The sequence below is a fragment of the Euleptes europaea genome, chromosome 3, assembly GCF_029931775.1.
Source record: "Euleptes europaea isolate rEulEur1 chromosome 3, rEulEur1.hap1, whole genome shotgun sequence".
Taxonomy (NCBI): domain Eukaryota; kingdom Metazoa; phylum Chordata; class Lepidosauria; order Squamata; family Sphaerodactylidae; genus Euleptes; species Euleptes europaea.
Window position 1 is genome coordinate 35573390 of NC_079314.1, and position 20315 is coordinate 35593704.

The following is a 20315-nucleotide window of genomic DNA, read 5'->3' on the forward strand; positions in this document are numbered from 1 at the left end:
AGTTATAACAGAGGAACCCATAAAGCTGCCTTATACAAAGTCGGACAACTGATTTGCTAAGGCAAGTATTGTCTACTCAGACTGGCAGTAGCTCTCCAGGGTCTCAGGCAGAGGTCTTTCACATCACCTACTACCCAACTTGGCCTCAGTTGACTTTACACCTCATGTAACACCTTAAATTTATCTCCAGAGTTTTCTATCCTTTCTGCCTGAACAGGACTTGTGGGTTTTTGCCTGGTTTTAGACATTTGTTGGACTTTTATTTTTCCTAGGCAGAAAAACTAATTTAGTGCCTCTTGCTTGGAGAAAGACCTGACACAAAGCATCATTTGAATCTGCCCATCACTTAACACTCACTGCTAGCTTGAACAGGACTCAATATCATGAGGGCATTTTTCCTCCAAGCCCTTCTAGTACTTAATTTTTTTTTGTAACATCCAGTTTTATGAAGAGTTCTGGAGAACTCAAAAGCTTGCACGCTGTTACGTGTCTCATAGCTGGTCCTAATGAAAGGTACTGTGTGGATTGTATTCTTGGTTTTAGATGTCACCGACTGTGTGTGTAAACTGCTGTCAAGTTGCAACTGAGTTATGGTGACCCTGTAGGGCTTTCAAGGCAAGAGATAAGCAGAGGTGGTTTGCCATTGCCTGCCTCTGCATAGTAATCTTGGACTTCCTTGGTGGCCAACCCTGCTTAGCTTCCTAGGTCTGATGAGATCAGGCTAACCAGTAGTTTGGTAGTTTTATACATGAGTATCTGGTTCATACTGCACTACAGTTTTCTATCTGAGATTACTATATTCCAGGGGATCATTATTTTACATACCTGCCTCTCGCATATCCAGAGGGTCCTGGCCTTGCCTTAGCTTTCCCCCCATTTTTTGGAGGACCACCTTCCCTTCTTTTTTAATATGGCACTCTTCAACGTGGGTTATCCGAGCCGTTTCAGAAAGTGAACCTTCACACATGAACACACATGAAGCTGCCTTATACTGAATCAGACTCTAAGTCCATCGAAGTCAGTATTGTCTACTCAGACCAGCAGTGGCTCTCCAGGGTCTCAGGCGGAGGTCTTTCACATCACGTACTTGCCTAGTCCCTTTAACTGGAGATGCTGGGGATTGAACCTGGGACCTTCTGCATGCCAAGCAGATGCTCTACCACTGAGCCACAGCCCCTGGGTGACAGAGGCATATGGTGAGCTCTTGCCACAGGCTAGAAATCCACACAGTCGGGCTTGTTTCTCCATCCCTACACAGCCGCCCTGCACTGAAAAGCTGACTGTGTCAAGGAGAACCCCGGGGGGGGGGGGGGCACCATGAGACACTGTGGGAACGCAACCAAAGAAGTTAATGGGCCTTGCCAGTTACACACCGAGTGAATTGCTTGCTGTCTTCATGGACTTCCATTTCAGAGCTTTTGAATTCATTCAGCTCCTTCCGGATGGCAGCCTGCATGGGGAGGGGGGAGGAAGGAAGAAGTATAGTAAAAAATGTGGATTATCGCTAGGTTGCTCCAGTCCCACTCCTGCTACTTCTTTCATTGGTTGCTATCAAAACTCTGTTGGAATGAGATGCTCTGGCCAGATTTTTTCTGTCCGAGTGCCATCTTATTCAAGACGAGAACAGCCCTTCCCTTGGCCATTGTGCTACATTTCCTCTCCAGGCACTCTCTGATCAGCAGCCAGAATCAGAACATGAAAGGAAAGAATCTGGTCTGGAGCCCAGAAAGGCCCCTGTGCAGGGGGTGAGGAAAGCTGCTGGCAAGCTCCCTTACTTATAGTGCACATTATTTTTGTTTACTTTCTCACATCCATGTGCATATTTTGCTTATCACAATTACGTTTTGTAATTTTTTTTATATCAGTAAGTGCCAACTTCAGCCCTTCAAAGTCTGTTGATGTCCACTGGCTTAGAAGGGTGCAACTCTGCTCAAGGTGACTGTATATGTATGTGTGTTTATTCCTTAAGCAATCAGCGGCTTGAACAACCCCTAATAATATAAACAGGCCGGCCCCCGTGCAGACGATAAGAGCCACCGAATCACGTCATCCGCAAACATGGAAAAGGGTCTCCACACGGCAGACTCCACAGGCATGCAGAAAAATACGAGACTGTAAATCATATAAAAGGGGGGGAATTAAAAACCCTAAAAAGCCAGATTGGTGTGGACTGAGCATGACCCAGGAGGGTCTGAATGTCAATATAACAGGACGTGGGGTGGGAGAATCAACCTGTTCAAGTCCCTGATTACTTCGAGAATTCTGAAGCAGTAAGACGGGATCTATAAATTGCCCCTCCCCACCAGCCATTCCTCACAACCTGTCACTGGTCAGTATCCTATCTCTCAGCAAAGTCCAAAGCCTTTGTCCAGCCTAGGGAGACATCCTCCCACTTCAGTGGCTCTTCCTTAGTGCTCGGGAGTGTGAGCACAGGTCAGTGGGAGAGCCTCTGCTTGGCATGTAATAAGTTCCTGGCTTAATTCCTAGCATCTCCAGTTAAAAAGGATCAGGTTGTAGGCAATGTGAAAGACCTCGACCTGAGACCCTGGAGAGCAGATGCCAGTCAGAGTAGACAATATGGACCTTGACAGCCCAATGACTTGGTACAAGGCAGCCTTGTGTGCTCAGTAATTTAGGAGAGAGGATGTAGCTCACTGGTAGAGCACCTGCTTGGCAAGCAGAAGGCTCCAGGTTCAAGCCCCAGCATCTCCAGTTAAAAGGACAAGTAGCGGGTGATGTAAAAGACCTGGAGAGCTGCTGCCACGGTAGCCTGACTGACCTTGATAGACCAAGGGTCTGACTCAACAGAAGGCAGCTTCATGTGTTCCTCTAGTAAACAAGTCACTTAAATTGGAGGAAGGCTTCGCACTTTGCTGAGTGGAGTGGTAGGATACAGGCCACTTTATCTAATGGGTGGCCCCTCAAATGTGGCAAAACCAGGCCTCGCCCACAGGCAAGGTGAAACTTTGGTCAAGCGGGCCCCCAGCTTGTGCACACACACCCCCACCATTATCCTTCATTCATAATTCCTGCACTGCTTGCTTCATTCACTTGCACCTGTTTGGTCTTGCACAGGAGGTGTTGATGACGCAGGGGTGAGTGGATAAGATGGCACTGCAGGAGCCATGAGAAATGGAGGAAAGGGAAGGGTCAGGGAGGATGTTGCTCTTTGCGCTTCCGTGGTGGTACAAAGTGCTGTCAAGTCGCAGCTGACTTATGGCGATTCTGTAGGGCTTTCAGAGGTGGTTTTGCCATTGCCTGCCTCTGCATAGCAAACTAAACTTCCTTGCTGGTCTTCCATCCAAGTACTAACCAAGGGCTGACCCTGCTTAGCTTCCAAGATCTGGCTAGCCTGGCCCATCCAGGTCAGGCCACTGGACTTCCATGCCTACAGGCAATGCCCCAAGTTTAAAGAACGCACTGTTCAAAGCGTGTTTCCCTGTTTCACCCCATACCTTGTCAGCAGGTGTTAATTTTGTCCAGGGCTTGTCAGCTCGCCTGTCGTAGTCCTGAGCATCTGTTACTTCAACGTACTCATTGAACCTCAGGATCTTCCTTGCCTGCAGCTCAGCCACTGTGGGCCTTTGGCTAAGCTAAAAATAAGCACAAAGAAGAGATGTTTCTTGTGTCCCTTCAGTAACCCCGCCCTCCTTTTTTTGTGATCACAACTACTATGAGAGATATTGCATTGCTCTGTTTGATTATTCTGTTTGCCCAGTAATTGGAGACGGATAGACCAGGCAGCTAGGGTGAAAAAGAACACCCTACATATAGACCTCACCACCACTTTACAATGAGAGAGAAGCCTGCGAAATGAAGTTGGTTTTTCTTAAGTTCCTTTTTCAAGCACAGCATTCTCCAGCCCCCTGCTGCTCAGTGCTACACCACATGCCAAAGTCAATGCTGCCAGATGTCTGGATTGAACTCCAGAACAAATCTTATGAGTTCCCATCCACATGTAGCATGCCTCAATTATCCAGCTCCCACAGAGCCACTTCAGCAAATATTAATAAAAGCGTGCAGTTCCAATACCTTCCTGGTGAGCCTCCGTTTGATTTCCCGCTTTTCCGCCTGCCGGTCAGCCTCATTTTTTTCTGTCAGGAAGAACATTCTGATGAAACTTTTGAACAAGTCTTTTGTCTCAGAAACACAAGTTGAGTGTGAATTAATAACACAGACAAACATTGGGGGGGAGGCCTCTAGTTGTTTAACAAAACCAGATGAGAGAAGCCAGGGGCAACTGTCCTCTATGTGTGTATAGATCAGTGTTTCTCAACCTTTTTACCTTGCGGAACCCATGAAATAATATTCATGTCTCAGGGAACCCCTACATATGATTACATATGATTTATAAGAAGAAGAGTTGGTTTTTATATGCCGACTTTCTCTACCACAGAAAGGCAGAATCAAACCGGCTTACAATCACCTTCCCTTCTCCTCCCCACAACAGACACCCTGTGAGGTAGGTGGGACTGAGAGAGCTCTAACAGAGCTGTGACTAGCCAAAGGTCACCCAGCTGGCTTCGTGTGTAGGAGTGGGGAAACAAATCCAGTTCACCAGATTAGCCACTCATGTGGAGGAGTGGGGAATCAAACCCAGTTCTCCAGATCCCAATGTGGCACAGTTGCTAAAAAATCCAAATAAGATGGAGAGGGGCTGTGGCTCAGTGGTAGAGCATCTGCTTGGCATGCAGACGGTCCCAGGTTCAATCCCCAGCATCTCCATTTAAAAAGATTGGATCCTTTAAAAAAAAAGAGAGAGAATTTCTACACATCTCCCACCACCACCGAAAATGCTTCTGCTCTCATGTGAAACATTACTCATTAGTTCCAATCTAAGTCACCTATGACAGCCCTTCAGCTTGCTGGGAACTCAATGAAACTCTCCAACGCAAGCAAGAGGCAGGGTAGGAAGAATGCTGCGTGGCAGGTGTAGCAAGTGGCATTTCTGCTCTGTGTTTGTGGGACAGCAGCCAAAGACGCCTTGCAGTTAGGTGGCAGTGAGCGCCATCAAGTCACAGCTGGCTTTTGGTGGCCCCGGCAAGGTTTTCTAGGCAAGAGACGAACAGAGGTGGGTTTGCCATGGCCTGCCTCTGCGTCGCAACCCTGCACTTCCTTGGTGGTCTCCTATCCAAGTACTAATCAGGGCTGGTCCTGCTTAGCTTCCAAGATCTGATGAGACCGAGCTAGTCTTAAGCGCTACATATAAGATGATGCAAGAGCAGTTAGCAAATCAGCTCTCACTTACGCTGAAGGATGTTCCTTTGCTCCAACTCTTCGGGTGTTGGTCTCTGACTTAACCGCCTAATTTAAGAAAAGAATCACAAATGCAACATTTTAGGGCAAACAGAAAGAAAGATCAGTAACTTGGCAAATTCCCTGGTGGTGGCCACTGGTAAACTGCAGCTTTTCAGATCACTCACACTCAAAAGATAGTCACAAAGACAGGTTCGACACCCCTTACAAGCTTACAAATAGATCTCCCCACCACCACCACCACATACACACACACTGGGGAAACTGCAGGTGCGAGTTCTTCCAAAAGAATTCATTTGTGAGCAAGCATCCAGCATACTGTTCAATAAAGCAAACTGGAGAGTGGTGATCTTCAAGCAAATTTCAGCAGGAGGAGGTGGGCAACAGCCTTCTTTGTACACTGGGGGGGGGGAGCCCCCGCAAATGCCCCAGACTTGCCACTTGATGTAGACTGGGGCATTCCTTGCAAGTAGTTTCTGTATTGACTGGGTGAAATGCTTGAGCACAAATCGAACTCAGGTGTTAAGCAGAGCTTGGACTGCAGTACTGCAGCTTACCACTCTGTGCCATGGGGCCCTTGATGAGTTAAAATGCATGTTCAAATGACTGAGCCAGTGCTTCTAATACTTGCAGGGCAGGTATGCCATATGCCTGCTTTGGCCTCCAAACTGCATGGATTTCCTCCTGAAAGAAGTCCATGAATTTATGCTTAATGCTGCAACATCAGCAAAGTAATTTGAGTTTTAGACCCTTGCTTTTATTTGATTTCTTGTAATTAACATTTTTAAAAAATCAACCCCCTGGATTAACAAGGACCCGAAGACAACCACAGAAGGCTGTGCAGTGACATCAGTACAATACCTGAGCTAAGTGCAGTGACATCCTTCAGAAAAAGTACCAGTGTTTCCCCTGAAACCATTCCCTGGCTCCCAAATGCATACTACAGCCCACCCACCCCCGGTCACACTTTCTTCCACTCTGCCTACCTGATCAATGTTGTCCCAATTTGCTGTCGGATTTCATTCCACTCCTCCTTGCTCTTCCGAGGAAAAGTGTTCCCTCCTGGTAACTCCTGCCGTGGGGCCATGTTGCCAAGTTTCATGGCAAGGGTATCTTTTCTTTTGACCTTGTTGGCTAGCGCACCTGCAGAGAGACAGACACAGAGAGAAAATATTCATTACTAATAAGTCAAGAGCGATGCCCCTCCACATCTATTTCAACTCTGTTAGGCTTTGTTACCATTGTAAGTATAGGACATTAAATGAAAGAAATTGTCACCAAGGCAAAGTCTCCGACGCAGAACAGGCATTGAATTAGGATGCCCTTTTGATTCCTGCCAACTCTGTGACTTGTCATCTCAGTAGGGTTGTGCAGCCCCTATCATGCACAGTTCTAGATACCCCATCTCAGAACGGATATTGTAGAAGGTTGTAAAGGTAAAGGTAGTCCCCTGTGCAAGCACCAGGTCATTACTGACCCATGGGGTGACGTCACATCCTGACGTTTACTAGACAGACTATGTTTACAGGGTGGTTTGCCATTGCCTTCCCCAGTCATCTACACTTTACCCCCAGCAAGCTGGGAACTCATTTTACCGACCACGGAAGGATGGAAGGCTGAGTCGACCTTGAGCAGGCTACCTGAAACCAACTTCTGTCGGGATCAAACTCAGGCTGTAAGCAGAGCTTTTGACTGCAGTACTGCAGCTGACCACTCTGCGCCATGGGGGTCAATCAAAACCAGTAAGGGGCTGGAACACCTTCTCTTTGAAGATAGATGGAAGACTTGGAGACTTAGATTGAAGACTTGGAGATTTAGCTCATGGAGTTAGGGGCTTATGGAAGATGGGCTTTATAACCTTTTGAACAGTATGGTTAAAATCAAGAGGAGCATGATAGCTTTTTGTTCTTTCTCTAGAACTCAAGGCACCCAATGGAACACATTAGAAGTAGATCCAAAATCTGAGCAACCCAGGTTAGAATGCCCACTGTGCTGGAGGAACTTGCTGGGTTACTATGGGCCAGTCACACACTCAGATTAACCTACCCGACATCAGTGGGGGCAGGGGGAGAAGGCACTCCTTCTGGACCAAGTCTTTACTGAGGACCCCTCAAAAGAGCCTGACTGCATTCAACTGCATATTGCTTTACCTACCGCGAGCTTCTTTCAGATCTGATTTCTGGCTCAAAACTGGGCTAAAGCACACACAAAACAGCCAGGCAAGGGCTACGGCTTTCCAGCCGGGCTGGTGGGCTTTCTCAGGGTCAACCGGCAGGCCACTGTGAGAAACGAGGTGCTGGACCAGAGGGGCCTTAGGGTCTGATCCAGCAGAGATCCCTCCTACGTTCTTGTGGATTTTATTCCTAAGGTGGGAGTCTCTTACTGTTATGGCTTTCATCGTCGTCTTCCTCCTGGTCGTCCTCTTTGTACAGAACGGGTCCCTCGGAGTCCGAGTCGCTGGGGCCCTCTTCTTCATCCTGCACTGTCTGCAGCACTAGCCTGGGGATGACCGTGACCATTGGGTCCTCGCCAATGTAAACATGGGAATTGGAATGGTACGTGTCTTCTTGGACGTCCTCCGCCTCTTCATCATCGTCCGGACTAAGAAGAAGAAGAAGAGTTGGTTTTTATATGCTGACTTTCTCTGCCACTTAAGGGAGAATCAAACCGGCTTACAATCACCTTCCCTTCCCCTCCCCACAACAGACACCCTGTGAGGTAGGTGGGGCTGAGAGAGCTGTGACTAGCCCAAGGTCACCCAGCTGGCTTTGTGTGTAGGAGTGGGGAAACAAATCCAGTTCACCAGATTAGCCTCTGCCGCTCATGTGGAGGAGTGGGGGAATCAAACCCGGTTCTCCAGATCAGACTCCACCACTCCAAACCACCGTTTTTAACCACTACACCACGCTGGCTTCTAATGAAACAGCAACAGTTACTAAAACACTTTAAGAGTTTGCATGCCATTCTTTTACATTGCTTTTATGCATCTCTGTGGGTAGACCATAAAGGGAATAAAATAAAAATGTAAAGAGAAGTGATTTTTAAAAAAATCCTAAATTTGCACAAGTACCTATGGAAAGCCAAGCCATAGTGTGGCCTGCTGGGCTCAAAAACAGAATTCCTGTGATTGGGAACATGGAAGGACCATGAAGTCAAAGCAACCATGCAAGGTTTTGTTTTTAATTCTCTTTTCAGGGATCAACAGATTAACACAGAACCTCACCTCTTTGCCATCCCCTCCACTAGACAGATAATAGTACGCGCAGTGACATGGGCTACCTACAGTTGCTCTCTAGGCATACTCAATGCAGACCCACCTATTCTCCCTAACCACACAGAGGGATTCAATTATTTCATGGTTGGTGCTGTCACTGGCTTAACTTTCCCCCTATTCACCGCACTCAAATTGTTGCAATCAGGTGGGGGGGGGTTGGTTTCGGTCCTTTTGGAGTGGAGCTCATCAGCAGGGCTATGCACAAGCACACTCTGGACACAGAATGTGGTGTAGCGGTTAGAGGGTTTGACTAGGGCTTGGGAGAGACTTGGGTTCAAGTCAGTGCTCTGCCATGGGTGGCCTTGGGTCAATCCCTCTCGCTCTCTCAGTCTAACCTACCTCATAGGGTTGCTGTGAGGCTAAAATGGAGGGTAGGGAGGTCCCTCTATGTAAGCGGTCCCTCTATGAAGGATGGGTGGGATAAAAATGTACTAAGACAGAGGCAGAATTCCACAGTTGGAGAGCTCAGCCTTTTAGGCTGTACGCTCCAGGTCTGTTAAGGTCTCAGACACCAAAAGGGTGGGAGGAGAAAGTCCAGCTGCTGCAGGCAGGATTCCAGCTCTGGCCCCATCCTGCCCCACAGCAACCAGCAAGAGCAGAAGCAAGGAGAATAGACACACATATGCAAACGGGGCTTCATCAGCAGATTTTATACAGGCTGTAGAACTGCACTTGGTGAGTTCAGATAGCTGTTTTCTACAGCGGAGCAATAAGCGAAAATAGACTAGCAAACGTCTTGCTCCCACTTCTTCATGTCATATAAGACAGAGCCACACGAATCAGCCCAAGGGGCATCTTTCCCATGCAAGCACCCTGCTCCTACATTTATTCAATCTTAAAACCTAAGCTACGAGTAGCGTGTCACCACGTTTGGACTTCTGGTGCTCACACGACACCAACTTTACAATATGCTGTTCTACAAATGGTGTCAGGATCACCAAATTTTAAAGCTGGCTTCCTCCCCGTAGCTCTCTGAGCATGGGCAGCACCAGAAGAAACGTGCGAAGCCGAGCATCGAAAGGGGGACCAAATCGACCAGGCAGAGATTTTCCCCAAGAGCAATCCCAAAACAACTCACACTTTCAGCATCTCAATGGTAACCGGGAGCGACCGTGTCCTGCCGAGGGTGCCATTTTCCTCAAAGAGGCCTCTGTTTTCAAAGAGCAGCGAGTGAGCCCTGTGCGACCCTTCCCCAGGCGGGGTCGCTGGCAGGGGGCTCGTCAGAGCCTGCTGGATAAGAATGTGCAGAGGGAGCTGGGGCAGCCGAGAAGGCACGCGAGGCTCTCCAAAGCCCTGCTCAGCCGCCCCCCAACTCGAGAGCCCGTCCTGGTGGGCCTCCGTCGGCAGTTCTGGAGAAAGTGGAAGGCCAGCCTCATGGGTGGAAGCAGGCAGTGGAACGTACTGAGGTTCGGGGGGAAAGTGAGCAGGTGGAGGGGGCGATGGAGAGGGTGGCGGGTGAGGCGGCATCATGTGCCCTGGTATCGAGGAAGGGCGATGGGATGGCGGCATGATTCTGCCGCTGGGTGACCTGGGGTCAGCAGCTTCGGGTGACGAAGACATGTTCAGCGGGATGCCTCTTTTCGGAGGCAAAGGTGGAGAAGGTTTCTGCAAAGCCAAGCCACTATTGATCGCTTGAGACAACTCAACTGGAAAGAGAGAGGAGGCGATTGTCATTATATTTGGGTACAGCAGACATCCTTATCTGTAGACAGGGTTCAGGAAGGTATGCAGGGGTAGGTTTTGCAAAAGCCTTACGTGCTCACCAAGGAGAAAAGAATTTGCTCGGTGCTCATGAGGAAGTAACACAAAAAGCACATGGACTAATAGACTAAAGAACACCAGCGAGGTCTGGCTGCTCATATGTACTAGGCTCGAATTCAAACTTTTGATGTTATAGAATTGCTGGATAGTTTAAGTGCAATCCTAAACAAAATTATGCCTTTCTAAGCCCATTGACTTCAAGGGTATAACTCTGCTTAGAACAGCTCTCTGGGTATGCCACACACTTCCCTATCCAACCCCACCAGATCTGAAACGACCCACCAGCATGGGGAGGATTGCAATAGTAAATACGGGATTTCTGCTTGTTATTCCATATAACGATTGCTAATGGCAGCCATACCCCAGAGATTCCTTCCGTCGACACAGAGGTTAGGCAGGCATCTGTTGCCAGCCAATGCTTTCTTTCTGGCTCAGAGTGTGGATGTGATGTTTTTACGACCTTTGTCTGGATTTGACAACAGAGTGGCCCATAAACCCTGCTATTACTGTATCCTTCCTCTCTGCAGACACTAAGCCTTCATTTGCACCTGCAAAAATATGAAGTTAGTACAATGTTTGGGGTGGTAGAATGGACTCTGCTGCACCATTTCAGACCACAGGTGGCAGATATGTTTTTAATGCTCCTTCACGTAAGAGGCTCCATGCAAGCAGGAAAATCAGCACAGTGGTGAGAAAGCAAAAATCTCCTTAGCTTGTTGCTTTGGGTTTCTACTTACAGGGAGTTTATCACAGAGAACACTCCAAAATGTGATCCCTTTATCCGTAGTAAAACACAGCATAGCTCGCCTACCACCACCACATTTTACCATTTTATTTCTTATTTATTCATTTCATTGATACCCCCCTTTTCTCCCCAATGGGGACCCAAAGCAGCTTACATCGTTCTCCCCTCCTCCATTTTATCCTAACAACAACCCTGAGAGGTAGGTTAGGCTGAGAGAATGTGACTGGCCCAAGGTTACCCAGGGAGCTTTCATGGCAGAGGGGGGACCTGGGTCCCCCATATCCCAGTCTGACACTGTAACCACTACACCACATTGGCTCTCTCTACCATCTTATCATTCCCCCATTTTCTTGCACTTATCAAACTAGGGCCTACAAGAAACAGATAAAGAGCCATTAGAGTTGCCAGGTACCCCCGGCCACTGATGGGGAGTAGGATTGCCAACTACAGGCTGGAAAACTCCTAGATATTTGGGATGGAGCCTGGGGAGCACAGGGACCTCAGTGGGGTACAATGCGAGTCCACCCTTCAAAGCATCTGTTTTCTCCAGAGGAACTGGTCTTTGTAGCCTGGAGATGAGGTGTAATTCCAGAGGATTTCCCGGTCCCACCTGGAGGCTGACATCCCTGGAAACCGTCAGGACTAGACCCATAGGGAAGGGAGGGGGAAAGATGACCCACAGGGGACCACAAGGCCTGTGCTTAAATGAGGTTCACAGGCCAGCCTTCAGCACAACAGATCTGTAATAACTAGAGGGAAGCAGCTTATACATGGTGTTATCTTTGATTGCAGGAGCTTGTAATAAGAGTAAGCAGCTGACACAGAACTCCTTGTCACTTAGAAGGTAGCTGTGGTTTTGGCCACATACATCTGTGGAGGGAGGCATCATGAAGTAGCTCCTGCATATTTGTCCCTCTTGCCAAGTCAACCCCTGCTGGCATCTTAACATTTGCCTGCATTGGGCTGTTCGGCACTGGGAGCCACTCTGTATCTTTGCTGTCGTGAGTATTTGGCTGCAAAACAGTTCCTTCTCCAAGGACTCTTATAGTATGTCGGGTGCCTTCCCATGCCTCGGCTAATCTCTTTATATTTTAAATCTCAGTAGCACTTTGAGAGTCCGCCTTGTTTATTTCGAGCAGGAGACTTGGTATGAGAAAATGAGTAAATATGCTAATTTGAAACCAGCCGGACAAGAGGGTGCAATACCACAGCAGACCACATGAGGTAGCAACACCAAAGAGCAAAACAGGTTCTCTGTCAGCAAAGACCGGTTGGCGTTTTATGCTTCAAATTTCCTAACTCTCCCCTCACAGATCAAGGGCCAAATAATTTTGATGGTACTCGCTGATCCCTGGCTACCACAGGCATCAAACCGGGGAATATTTCTCCAGCTATTCTCATTGCATTGATAGGGTTGCCAACCTCCAAGTATTAGCTGGAGATCTCCTGCTATTACAACTGATCTCCAGCCGACAGAGATCAGTTCACCTGGAGAAAATAGCTGCTTTGGCAACTGGACTCTAGGGCATTGAAGTCCCTCCCTTTCCCAAACCCCGCCCTTTTAAGGGCCCGCCCCAAAAACCTCCCGTCGGTTGCGAAGAGGGACCTGGCAACCCTATGCATTGACTAAACAGACATCTTCCTGACTTAGAAATAGAGCTGGGACCCAACAACAGCCAGGTTACAGACCACTCCCATGAATACAGTTCTAAGCAGCTGAACAGGAACCTGGTCTACCATTATCACACATGCAAACTCTGAGCCTCCACATCAAGGCATGACAACATTAAACCTTCCCATGCTTAACAAGTATAAAATTAGTGATGCTGCTCCCGAGACCACACAAGGCTCTGACGTTGAGACCTCACAAACCCTTTGCTGAGCCTTGTGTAGGATATCCTGCAGAACAGTCTTGGTTTGGATGAGCTCAAGTCCCTCCCAAGCAACCCTGAGAGCCAGTACATAGCAGCCGGAGTCGGGCTAGGTAAGGTCAGGGAGACCCAGGTTTGAATCCCCACAGTGTCACAGAAGCTTGCTGGGTGACTTCAGGCCAGTCACACACACTCAGCCTATCCTACCTCACAGGGTTGTTGCGAAGATACAAATGGAGGAGAGGAGAATGATGTAAGCCACCTCGAGTCCCCGTTGGGGAGAAAGGTGGAATATAAAGGAAGTGAATGAAATAAACTTCCTGTGCTACCCTCCCCCCCCCCAATTTAAGGAGATTCACCTATGCACAAGAAGGGTAGGTAGCTATGTTAGTTTGTTACAATGCACACGCAAGAGTCCGGGTATCTTAAGAACTAGAAGATCGATTGTGGCATAAGCTTATGGGGACTAAAGACATTTTCTCAGGTGTTCACATAGTTTATATTGTCATATGAGGGCAAAATTAGTCCCTAGAAGCTTGCAAAAATGTATTTGAGGTTAATATTCTGTTGGGTTGTTTCTGTTTTCTTTATACCTAATCAATTGCCATCTCAGGAGTTCTTACGTAGTGGTATCATTCCCATCCCACCTAACATCCCTGGCCCCAGTTGCTACGTTCCTTTCTGTTCCTTTATATGCCTTCCCTTAGGTGACAACATGGTGGGGCCTGGAGGAGCTCAACAGAGCAGAATTTGCCCGGTTTGTCGAAAAGAAACCCAAAAAGGCATGTCATGCTTCCTGTCTTAAGCACAAGCTCTGGAGTAAAATTATGAAATCTGCTCCAGGCTCCCTCTGCGGGTTCTCAGCAGGTGAGCAGAAAAAGGCGTGGGCTCCCCAATCTGTTTACAGCTTAACTCCACCCTCAAACCACAGGTGCGGCAAGGGCCTGCCCTACAGCACTGCTGGGCCAGGAGCGCTACTGACCATTTTCTGACATGGGTAACATTCTCTCCCCCTCTCCTCCATAGGTGTTTCATTTCCAATTTAGTCTAGGTGCACAGTCCAGTAGCTGTAACAATTTCCAAGATTTCTCGCCCAGGTGAGCAGCTGCACTGAGCAGGCCCCTCGGCGAGCATTCAGGCAACAGCCCTGTGCTTTGTTCCTGAACTGTTACTTCGGCCTCTTTTTCCCTGACTTGAGCTAGCAAATCCCAAGTTATGAAGGGAGAGAAGTTATGAAGTCAGAGAGAGGCTGGTTGGAAGGGATCCCCACCCCAACTCATACCAAACCAACTGGCAAATCGACATATCTGTTTTGGACACAGAAAGCCACCTTGTAGCTGGGGACATGGAGTGTCCCTGAATCAGCCCATGTGCTTGCTGCAAATATGCCTTCTTCATATAATTGGTTAAAAACTGCAATAATGAGAAGCAGGGCTTCCACAGTGATGGCTCCTAGACTTTAAATGCAAGAACAAGCCTGCCCTAGCATTTTTTCCATGCGCTGTGGTTCCCAAACTGTGGTTCACACAACTCTCTCGCATAAGGGAAGGAAAGAAGGATACAAGGATGAAAGACATATTAAGGAACACTGTCTTTGAGCCATCCTAGCACCCTGGTTTATACCTCGCTAGCCTCTTACACAAGCCCAATTAATACAGTGGAAGTGCTATGCTAAATCTGGTTCCAAGAAGCCTCTAAAAGTATCTAGGAGAAACCAACAGGCTTAGAAGAGTGCAACTCAGCTTAGGCCAGAACTTCTATTGCACAAGAGGTAGCCCCTGGGGGTAGCATTTGTGGACAGCTGTAACAGATACAACTGCATGTGAGGCTCTGTTAATTTGTGTGTGGGGGGAGTATGTCAGGTTTGCATTTAATGCTTTAAAAAATGCAAGAGCTTTTGTGAGTCAGAGCTCATTTCATCAGATGCACAGAGTGTACCTACCACTCACAGCAGAAATACTGTAACTTTCGGTACAAATACTTCTGCTATGAGTGTATCCCTCTACGCACCTGACTCATGAAAGCTCACGCTGCAGTGAATTTTGTGAGTCTGGAACAATGTGGTTGGACTTGGGATTTAATTCTGCTGTGACATTACATGGCTAAACTTCCTGGATCTGTTTAATGTTTGGTGCACTTTCTCCAGTCACCTGTGACTGCACAGCCTGAAGCCCACCTGCTATGATCCATCATTAACACTCACCAGCAGAGAAGACAGACCATACGGCTCTTGCCTTCGGGCGGGCTGTACGTAACTTGCGAATAGACACAGCTGGGTATGTTGTTGTGGCAAGAGCAACAAAGGGTACAACGGGCACAGCAATGGGGTCGGTCGCTTTTGGGCATAAACATCCTTAACCAATGCCAAGCGAGGGCCCATCAAAGGATAGCAGAGGCGGCCCGTAGATTAAGCCACTTACCTATTAAAGGGTTGCTGTTCCTATTCACTGGCTTTGGAGGCGGGATGGGGGGCTGCTTGGCAGGGGCGGCATTGGTAACGCTCGAGGGAGCAGTGGTGTAAGCATTTGTGAGAGCAGAGGGCACAGTTCTGGGGACCGGGGAAGGGGCAGTGGAAAAACTGGGGCCCTTGGTTGCACCGGCAGTCACTGCCATTGTGGAAGAAGGCATAGTCCTTGCAGCACTGGTAGGGATGAGATCCGGTCCGTGTGTGTCGCTCCCCTCCTGGGAAGTGGGCTGTGACAACGGCCGTTTTGGAGGAAGCAAAGGTTGCTTGGAGGCGTGATAGTCAGGTGCCGGTTCCGAACTGAGATGACTGCCAGACGATCCTAAAAGAGAAATATATAAAACCCTTTTTTTTAGTGTGGTGGAGATCCCCTCCAAGTACCCATCTCAAAATCAGAAGAGCTACCATAGATTCGAGATTCCTGGTATCTGACAAAGGCAGTTTTGACTCTCTTAAAGCTTATACTTCGGAAATATTGTTGGTCTCTAAGGTGCTACTGAGGAGCCCTGTGGCGCAGCGTGGTCAGCTGCAGTACTACAGTCCAAGCTCTGCCCACGACCTGAGTTCAATCCCGACGGAAGTCGTTTCAGGTAGCTGGCTCAAGGTTGACTCAGCCTTCCGTCCTTCCATGGTCGGTAAAATGAGTACCCAGCTTGCTGGGGGTAAATGGAAGATGACTGGGGAAGGCACTGGCAAAACATCCTGTAAAACAAAGTCTGCCTAGGAAATGTCGGGATGTGACGTCACCCCATGGGTCAGGAACGTCCCGGTGCTTGTACAGGGGACCTTTGCCTTTTACCTTTAAGGTGCTACTGAAATCTCAAAATCAGGGTGCCTTTCTACTAGGTCAGTGATTCTTAATGGAGGCAAGCTACAAATCTTGGGTGGTGGTGGTGACAATTCAGAATTTGGGAGGGGAAATTAGAGGCCATTCAGGATTCAACCCCTTCTCCCTATTTGCAATGGCTTCTGAGTGCCAATGGAGAAGAACAGATTATACTGCTCAGTTCCACCATGGAACTGAAAAATCCCAGGCAGTCATATTCTCCACCCAGGCACCTTTAAAAGTGTGTGCGTGAGTGTAAAGTGCTGTCAAGTCGCAGCCGACTTATGGCGACCCCTTTGTTGGGGTTTTCATGGCGAGTGACTAACAGAGGTGGTTTGCCAGTGCCTTTCTCTGCACAGCAACTCTGGTATTCCTTGGTGGTTTCCCATCCAAATACTAACCAGGGCTGACCCTGCTTAGTTTCTCATATCTGACGAGATCAGGCTAGCCTGGGCCATCCAGGTCAGGGCACCTTTAAAAGTGGCACAAAGCAAATAGGAGCTGGCTGACAACCATAGGACTCAGAAGTCACACTGAATGTAATTCTAAGGTCTGTGTATTATATGCCTATATACTCCTTGTCTGGAGTATCTGGCGATAGGAGCTTAGACTTATGAAAATTTATATCCTGGAAATTTGGTCTTTATGGGGAAGAGTAAAAAAAAGCCCAGTTTTCAATAGGGATGCAATCACATCATCATGTACCAGTCAAGCTTCTAGCCCTTATGGCCACCCAATGGACTGTTGGCTGAATTGCTGCCAATCTGTGGCATGTTTTGATGTAAAAGTTTATAGAGGCAATATGTTGAAGCTTTAAAGGTGTTCACAAACTGCTTCAAGCTGTGGGAGAGGCAGGACAGAAAGATTTGCATCGGTTAAAGAGCTGTATTTAAAGAGCTTTAAAAAATTTCGGTCAGTACTTGAGATTAGAAGGGGTTTGGCATGAGGGAGATCCCCAGGAGAAGGGAGCTTCTCTTTCACTCACATTTCGCCCAGGCTTCCCTTTACTTACCAGTACCCTAAATGTCCCTTTCCCAAAGCTTTTGAGAATGCAGACCAGACAAAGATCATGGGTTTCCATTTGTTTGTAAGAGGCAAATTACATGTAGGTGTAGCCTCAATTCTCATTCAGCCTGAATTGGGAAGGAAAGACCTGCTCGTTTTTTGCTAACTGAAACCAAACTCCCACACTGCAATTTAAAGGAGAAAGGACACATCTTTCATTCTTTAAAACGCCTACGACCATGAAACTGAGCAGGACTTGAAGGGTTAAATCCCCACTCCCTTCCCTGCACAGCCCCCATATTTGTTTGGGCCCCATTTGCAGTATAAGGCATTGCTCTTGGAATTTCTCCTTTTCGGGTGGGAGGGGGAGGGAGAAGACTTGGTTGGAGAATCTGCAGATATTCAAAAGAGCAGCAGGGAAGGGAAGGTGCCTGCCAAATTCCCAAAGGTGCCTGCCAAATTCCCAAAGCGAAGTACAAGGTGAAGGGCTGGCATATTCCAGCGGGGTGTGGGCGGGCAGGAGACAGCATGGTTGATAGCAGGAAAGATAAACCGGGTGGGGTCAGGCCTCAGTAGTGAAGGTGTGAGTTTGTGTGTCTTAGAATGAGGAAATCACTGTGGGTGCGGACACTTGTACAAAAAGACATCTCAAAACTGGTATTTTCACAGGGAGAAGCTGACATTTTGCAAAGACTTTTTCTCAGGCACCATTTTTCCTTCCCTATCCTCCTCTCCCCTACCCACCCACACACACACTCCAAAAAACATTCCTGCAGTCGCCTCTGAATTTGTCACCTTGCGATTTCTTTGGTTCCTCAGATGGACCAGGCTTCTTAAGGCTTGACCTTTTCCCAGGCTCTTCCTCCAGGTGGCTTAGGCCGGTGATCCCAGAGCAATCAATGGGGACTGTGTGTCCATTTTTCAGTGCCGTGTGACCGATTTTGTCCGGCTCTTCTCCATCTGTTTAGGGTGGGGTGGGGGAGGAGGGGAAGAGGGAGAAGAGAGATAGACTTAGTAGGAACAGCTGTGACTTGATAGCACAATTTTTTTGCAGCAAATCTTTACACACACACCTCATTGGTACAGCAAAAGCGTACTAATTAGCCCTTCCTGGCTTGCCTGTGTGCATTTTTACTGTAAATGGAACCATTTTGGATTGTCCTTTTTGGAAAGGGGTAGGATGGGGAGTCCCCTGTACATTGATAGATGCGGCATTCTTTGTCTTCCAGGGATATTTTTTTCCAACCTGGTTAAAAAGCTGAGGGGACTGTCTCATTAAAAACTGACAGATATGATGGAATGTGGCCATGCCATGATTAAGACAACCACACAGCCTAGGAGTTCCCCATTTCTAAATAAAATCCGAACACCATCAAAGACGCCTGCTTTTCAAACTGACAAAAACCATTAGTTGCTCCTGTTCTTTGAGAACGGGGAGCCCACAAACTCTCCCCACTGGCTGAAGGTCAATACAGTAATGCAACTTCAAGTACATCGATTAGAATTTGGAGGAGGGGAGGGCAGAGCTCCCGGGGGAGCTGTATCAGAGATCTCCAATGAAAGGACAACTCACATAAATATAGGGGGAACATTCATCTTATTGACTGAAAGAGTGCACACCCAAAAAGCTGTATTTCTTTGAATATACAATCACAAAAAATGACAGGTGAAAAGTTTAAAGATAATTTTAATTCATGATTTGAACCCTTTGCTCAAACTGTGGGCCTGCCCATGCAGGCGTGCGAGGCACACACCACTCCCCACACCAGTAGTGCTTGGGATTGCACTGGAGAGCACAAGAAGGGGGTCTTCATCTCTAGGGCCCTTTTAGTAGGGTGCTTTTAACCAACCTGCTCCGAGACTATTGCAGGAAGCAGGTCCGTGAATGGGATTAAAGGGGGGGGGGAACCTGCCTACGTTTTCCACATCAGTCCCTTCCAACAGAAAGACTGGCTGTAACTGCCTGGGGCAGTCATGTCCAAAGTCTGGCCCGGGGGCCAATTGTGGCCCCTGGGCTGGTTTAATACGGCCCCCCAGCCCGTTTTGCAGAGAAAAGGGGGCGCGTGGGGGCTGCGCCTGTGCTTTGCATTCCCGACCGAGAGGGCGACGCTTGGGCGGAGGGTCGCCTCGATTGGCTGTCTCAGCCCCACCCCCCGGAATGAAGGCCAGCGAGTCTGAAACCCTAGAGAGGCCACTTCCTTCTTACCCAGAGCCTGCGCGTGGGGACGCGGCCTTTGTTGTTCTGACGTGTGGAAAAGCAGCAGCAGCTCCTCCCGAGTGAGTCAAGGGGGATCCTGAGGATGGGTTGGGGGAAACTCGAGGGTGGGAAAGGTGGCCGGGGGGGGGGGGGGAGGGAAATGCAAGGGAGGTCAGAGGCTGGCCCCAATCTGGGAGAGGAAAGACACCCCCCACACACACACAAACACCGAAAAGCCTGGGGGTGGGGGGGCTGCTCCACCTGGCTCTCCTCTTTCCTCCTTCCTCTCTGCAGAAGGCTGGGGTGGGGGAGATGCAGCCCCTTCCCTGCATTGCGGAGGCCTCGTGAGGGATCCAGATTTGCAGGGTGGGTGGGAGGGAGGAGGGGAGAGACTGGATGGGTCTTGGGTGGAGGGATTGTGAGTCAAGGAAAGGCAGAGGGGAGAGGGGGCTGGATTTGGGGGCAGGGAGTGTTTGGAGTCAGACCCCCCAGCAGGTTCTCTCCAAGGCAAGTGGCTGCTTCGAAAGAAGGGATGGGGTGGGGGAAATAAATGACTCCTGGCATGTATCGTGTTTGGAAACGAGGTGCGTTCAGACAGGGCCGAGTCTGCAGAGGACACCCGTGTTCATTCCGGAGGTCAAAGCCCCGAGCAGAGAGCAGAAAGGTCAGAAGGAAAGAAGAAGAGAAGAGTTGGTTTTTATATGCCCACTTTCTCTACCACTTAAGGGTGGCTTACAATCGCCTTCCCCTCCCCACAACAGATACCCTGTGAGGTAGGTAAGGCTGAGAGAGCTGTGACTAGCCCAAGGTCACCCAGCTGGCTTCATGTGGAGGAGTGGGAGAAACAAATCCAGCTCACCAGATTAGCCTCCACCGCTCATGTGGAGGAGTGGGGGAATCAGACCCGGTTCTCCAG

General features: G+C 48.6%; 1 protein-coding gene across 1 annotated transcript in view; it reads right to left on the reverse strand.

Annotated features, from left to right (window-relative positions):
• PHACTR4 (phosphatase and actin regulator 4) overlaps window positions 1-20315 on the reverse strand; it is a 42128-nt gene that overhangs the window by 372 nt on the left and 21441 nt on the right. Inside the window, exons 4-12 of the mRNA XM_056846709.1 lie at window positions 17998-18162; window positions 15328-15693; window positions 9609-10176; window positions 7640-7857; window positions 6243-6399; window positions 5249-5304; window positions 4033-4094; window positions 3456-3593; window positions 1374-1450 (exon numbers count right to left, since the gene is read on the reverse strand). Of these exons, the coding sequence (XP_056702687.1) occupies window positions 1374-1450; window positions 3456-3593; window positions 4033-4094; window positions 5249-5304; window positions 6243-6399; window positions 7640-7857; window positions 9609-10176; window positions 15328-15693; window positions 17998-18162 (1807 nt within the window). The remainder of the gene's footprint in view (window positions 1-1373; window positions 1451-3455; window positions 3594-4032; window positions 4095-5248; window positions 5305-6242; window positions 6400-7639; window positions 7858-9608; window positions 10177-15327; window positions 15694-17997; window positions 18163-20315) is intronic.